Source organism: Benincasa hispida, chromosome 5 (assembly GCF_009727055.1).
Source record: "Benincasa hispida cultivar B227 chromosome 5, ASM972705v1, whole genome shotgun sequence".
In the NCBI taxonomy this organism is placed as follows: Eukaryota; Viridiplantae; Streptophyta; class Magnoliopsida; order Cucurbitales; family Cucurbitaceae; genus Benincasa; species Benincasa hispida.
This window is the reverse complement of record NC_052353.1, coordinates 22,875,576-22,880,822: the sequence shown is the minus strand read 5'-3', so window position 1 is coordinate 22,880,822 and position 5,247 is coordinate 22,875,576. Positions and strand designations below refer to the sequence as shown.

Here is a 5,247-nt window from a genome sequence, read left to right as displayed (position 1 = left end):
CATGGGTATGATATCGATAAGGGGATGAATCAATATTGCCATTATATCGCAGAAAAATCAACGAAATATAATAATTAAACAATAAAATATCACTAATGTAAATATAATATAAATAATAGATACGTTAATTTGTTTAAAAATCATAAAATATTTATTTACTAATTTATATTTATTTTTAATTTTTTTTGTTTTTATAATTTTTTTTAAAATATTCATTGAATTCGAAATTTTATGTATGGATGTGAATATTTTCGTCCACATGGATATTGAACATGGTTTCACATACTAAAAATAGTATTTTAACTTAAAAAAAAAAAAAAAAAGAAATTTGAGAGATATAAGAGGCGAGATAAAAAAGAATGAAGAATTAGAGGGGAAGAAAATAAAAAAAGGAAAAAGTTTGAAAAAGAAAGAGGGGAAATCCAAAAGAAGAGAGAGAGGTAATCGTCCCTCCCAAGTCCCAACCTTTCAAAATTTGAAAAAGACCCTCCCAAAACAAACCCCCCCCTCTCTTTTTTCCCCCTTTCAAACGTCTCTCTATAAGCGCGCTCCTTCTTCATTCTATCTCTCTCTCTATCTCCAAAGCTGTTGCTTTTTCTTCTTCTTCTTCCTCAACATAAACCCTCAGATCCATCTCCATTTCCACACTCTTCTTTACTTCTTTCCTTTTCTCTAATTTTACTCTCTTCCCCACAATACCCATTTCCCACATTTCACTAATTGTAAGCTCCTTCCCCTTCTTCAAGCTCTATAACTTAATTAATCCTCAAGATCTTCTTCTTCACTACTTTCCTTTTATGGGTTTTGCTGGGATTCATGTCTTGAATCTTTCTTGGTGTTTTTGTTTCTTTTCAGCTCTTTTCTTTTCTTTGGGTTTGAACTGTTTTCAAGATCTTTTTTTTTTTTTTATGGATCTCATTCAGAGGGGCACCCTCGTCTCTCAAGTTCATGAACGAGTGCTTTTTGCATTTGGGTTTTGCCTTCTCTTTTTGTTTTGTTTGCTTTTTTATTCTTTCAGCTACAGAACTATGCGGTTTCTACTAATTCCTTGGGCAATATAATCAATTTCATCAGATAGAAAGTTGATAAATGGAAACTCAAGAATGAAATTGTTCGCTTCACCATAGGATCTGTTAGATTCTGATTCATCAGGGAAATGTGTTTTGTTTTTACTCTTTTGATCCGGCAATTACAAGAGTCCTCTGTGTTAGATTACGATTCTAAATGCTTTCTGTTTCATTTTGGAGGAGTTTGGATGAAAACATGGAGGCATTTTCGTGTAGTTGTTTTATAGAAAAGACTATAGTTCCGGAATTAATCCCTGTGATTTTCTACAATTTGCTGAACTAAAACATGAGAAGATGATATTTGTGTGCAAATTGTATGAAATTTTGTTGAATCAGGAAGTTTGAACGATTGATGGTTCCTTATGGTCCTGGTTTACGATAACAGTGGCATGTTGAATGAACTAATTTACCTTTCTTCTCCTGCTGATTCTTGTATGTGAAATGTCTGGTTACTAACAACAATCTGTTTGATAATTGTCCACACAGAATGGACTCACTCCCAGATGCTATTGTTCAGTGCATCTTGTCACATATGAGCAATGCTCGAGATGTGGCTGTCTGCAATTGCGTATCGAAGCGTTGGAAAGACTCAACGCCCTACATTAGAAGTCTCTATTTTCCTCGCAATTCCTTTGATAACCATTCGGGTGGGCTGAGTCCCGACATCATCATTTGGAAGATGATATCATCCATTGTTCACTTGGAGGAGCTTGTTGTTTATAGTCCATTTTCGGGTGCTGGTCTTGCTTCATGGCTGTCTAGTGTTGGCCCCACGCTTCGACACCTCGAGTTACGGATGGATAATCTGGTGGATCTTCAGGCTTGTCAAGAGAGCCCTTCAAAGTTGGAATGCCTTAGATCTGCAGCAAATTTGGAGTCACTTAATTTATGGGGCGTGTTAATGACACATTCACCTAGATGGGATGTGTTTCAAAAGTTAAAAAACCTTGAGATTGTTGGTGCTAAGTTTGAGGATCCTGCATTGAACAGTGCCCTTCGTGCATGTCCTAATTTGTCCAACTTATTGCTCCTTGGCTGTGAAGGTCTTACTGCAGTTTCAATTGAGCTGAAGCATTTGGAGCAGTGTAAGCTGGATTTCTATGGCTTGGGGAACTGCTCACTTTTGATCAATTCTCCTAAACTTCAACTCCTTGAAGTTCAAGGCTGTAGTTGGATTAGAGCCCGTGGGACAAGTTCCTTGAGAAATCTTTCAATTGCCAATAATCAAGGTAATCATCATAACTAGAAATCTTATGAAGGAAAGTTCAGTATGATTCTTTGGAGGGTGAAAAATGCTTTCAACCAATTGAAAAATTATCTTTCACAGTATGCATGTATGTGATCAGAACACTAAATAGAAGAACCTTAATTATAACTACCACATTCAAAAGTCATTCCAAACTCATTTGTGACCTTTATGATATTAATCGTCTTGTTTATCTTCACCGTTTACAAAATATGACATGATTTAGAGTATATACTCGTTTCTTGTATGGAAATCATTAATTGGAACTTGGAAGAGTACAAGGTGGAAGTTTGCAAACTTTTTACTTTAAGAAGTTCTACACTCAAAGGATAACTTTAAGAGCCTTGAGATATCGATTGCCTTGTTTATCTTTATGGTTCGAAATACGATATGATACAAGGATAACTTTGTTTCTGTATGTAAAAACCTCTATTAGGAAGAGCCTACATGGTAGGTTCTGATAAGTTTGCAAGTTCATTATTTAAAAGTACTACGCTTTAAGAGTAATTTGAACCTCGTTTTCAAGACCTCTGTGATATTAATTGCCTTCTTTATCTTTACAATTTGCAAAGTACGACATGATACAAGGGATAAAAACTTTGTTCTGTTTTTCTCTTTTTTTTGTATGGAAACCTTTGATAGGAAGAGTCTACATGGTGGATTTTGATAAGCTTGTTTCACTGGAGTCTCTATCTTTAAGAGGTGTTCAATGGTGTTGGAATGCAATAAGCAATATTCTTGAATGTGGGAGTGAGGTGAAACATCTTTACATGAAGGTTGAATTCAGTGGAGACTTTGATGCACTTGAACCTTTCCCAGAAATTGACTTTGTTGAGTTTTTTAATAACCATCCAAAGTTGCAAAAGTTTGACATCCATGGAGCCATGTTCGCTGCACTTTGCCAAAAACACAGCCTTAAAAATGTAAGTAGAATCAGTGCCTGCCAAATAAGACCAACTTTTTCTTGAGATGGATTGATTTCTTGGCTTATAAATTACATTCTTTTGGTACTCAGGTGGATCCAGATTTTGCAATCTCATGTTTGGAGGAGGTTTGGGTTACGGTTAGATCGCCGTTGAACGCCGAACAGAAGATGAATACTCTCGAATCATTTATAAAGTATGCCAAGAATTTGAAGTCACTGGTAATAAATATTCTAAGGATGAAGAGTAGCCATAGCAGTGCAGATGATTTCTTTGATGACATTTGCAAGTTTAGATGTTGCAACCCCACGGTCGTTCGCATTGAATAAAAGCATAGTGAGGCACTTTTCCTCTCATTTGTGATTTTAAGTTCATCATTTATCTTTTACATTCTCTGATTACAGGTTGACCTGCTGAAATGATTAACTTAGTTTGGTCATTCTTTTATGAATGAATTCATAACTAATTGCTCGTTTCCAGCCTTGTTCGATGCGACCATCGATCAAAGATGTTCAATTGTTGCTGGCTTGAGCATAATTTAATTGGTCAAGTAACCGTTTTTATAGGTCGTGTGTGAATTGTAATATTCGAAAAATGAAAAAGGTAAACGGATATTGGTATCGAAGAAATGTATTTTCTTTATTGGATATCTAAATTCCTTAGTTTGAAGGAATGACCGAAACGTTTTCCATAATAAAGATTGGATAAATTTTTCTGATGCACAAGAACGAAGTGTGTTCTAGTTTTAGCCTACTAATTTGAATAAAGAGTGTCTTTTTGTCTGGAAGGTTGAATTATAAGCTTAGTAGTGGAGTTTTAGGTTGTTTGAAAGGTTCATCAACTTTAAAAGTATGATAAGTTATTAGTCTTTCAACTTTCAAATTTATATCAAATGGTTTGTTAAACTTTGAAAAATGTCTAATAGGCCTTCACTTTCGATTGTGTAATAAGTTTGAACTTTTAATTGTATCTAATTGGTCAAAGACCTATTAGATATAAAATCTAAAGTTTATTGTCCAATTAAATTTTGTCTTGTGGATTTATTAATTTTAAAGGAGGTTGAATATGATATGGACTGATTTATTAGACAAAAAAATTGGAAGTTTAGGGACTTAGTTGATATTTTTAGAGTCCAAGAGCCAATGACACAATTGAATGTGAGGGGAATAACAACTCAAACCCATAGCGAAAGCAATGGGTCATCTTTGATTTAACTTAGAATTAAATTAGAAAGTAAAGGTTAAGCAAGTTGACTCTTTTTGGATTGTTTATGGTGGGTTCAAAATTTTTGTTTTACCTTTGTAATTACATCTTGCACTTTAAGTATCATTGGTTTTATAAACGATTTGTTTATGATCATATCATAAACTAAGTCCCTCTCGGGCCAGTAAGAGAGTAAGGTTCATTGTTCAAATCACGAAATTAGGACTCAAGAGAGTTACTCATCTATTTGCCATATACAAGACGAGGTGAATCCCAACTCATGAAATTATGTTTCCAAGTATTGATTTAGTCAATTGAAATGATAGACTTGTTGAATTAGCTACTAGAGACATTCTTGTTCATGCAAATAAAATGACAAGCCCACAGACAAAAGTTTATAACTCATTCAAGATTAAGATCGTTACATATGATCATTCTATGAAATATATATATCTCTTCAATTAATGAATTTATAAGGAGAGATGAAATATAAAATACTATATAGGATGTCTCTGTTGGGAATGACCTAAACTTGCAGTTCGTAAATGCTGTCGAGTTTTTTTATTTAATAAATTACTATTGATACTGCATCTTTCTATGAAAATCCAATAAACGAATTCATGGCTATAACATGAATACTTTAACTTTAATGGATCAAGTTTTAGTATGTAGCCAAAATGGTCTATAAGGATAAGATTGGATATCCCATCCTTGTGATACTATTGGATGCGGCTCATTTTGTATATTGATACAAATGATGTGATCCAAAAAATCATTCATATAGAGACATATGAGTGGGGTATCCTGT

The 5,247-nt window shown here is 34.1% G+C and overlaps 1 protein-coding gene across 1 annotated transcript; it reads left to right on the top strand.

The window, feature by feature from the left end:
* The first annotated feature begins 497 nt into the window (after window positions 1–497).
* LOC120077699 (F-box protein At1g10780) lies at window positions 498–3,974 on the top strand. Its single transcript, XM_039031660.1, has 4 exons — window positions 498–722; window positions 1,554–2,296; window positions 2,956–3,236; window positions 3,329–3,974. The coding sequence occupies exons 2-4, from the start codon at window positions 1,555–1,557 to the stop codon at window positions 3,563–3,565; spliced, it is 1,260 nt and encodes a 419-aa protein (XP_038887588.1). The 5' UTR covers window positions 498–722; window position 1,554; the 3' UTR covers window positions 3,566–3,974.
* The last annotated feature ends 1,273 nt before the right edge of the window (window positions 3,975–5,247 follow it).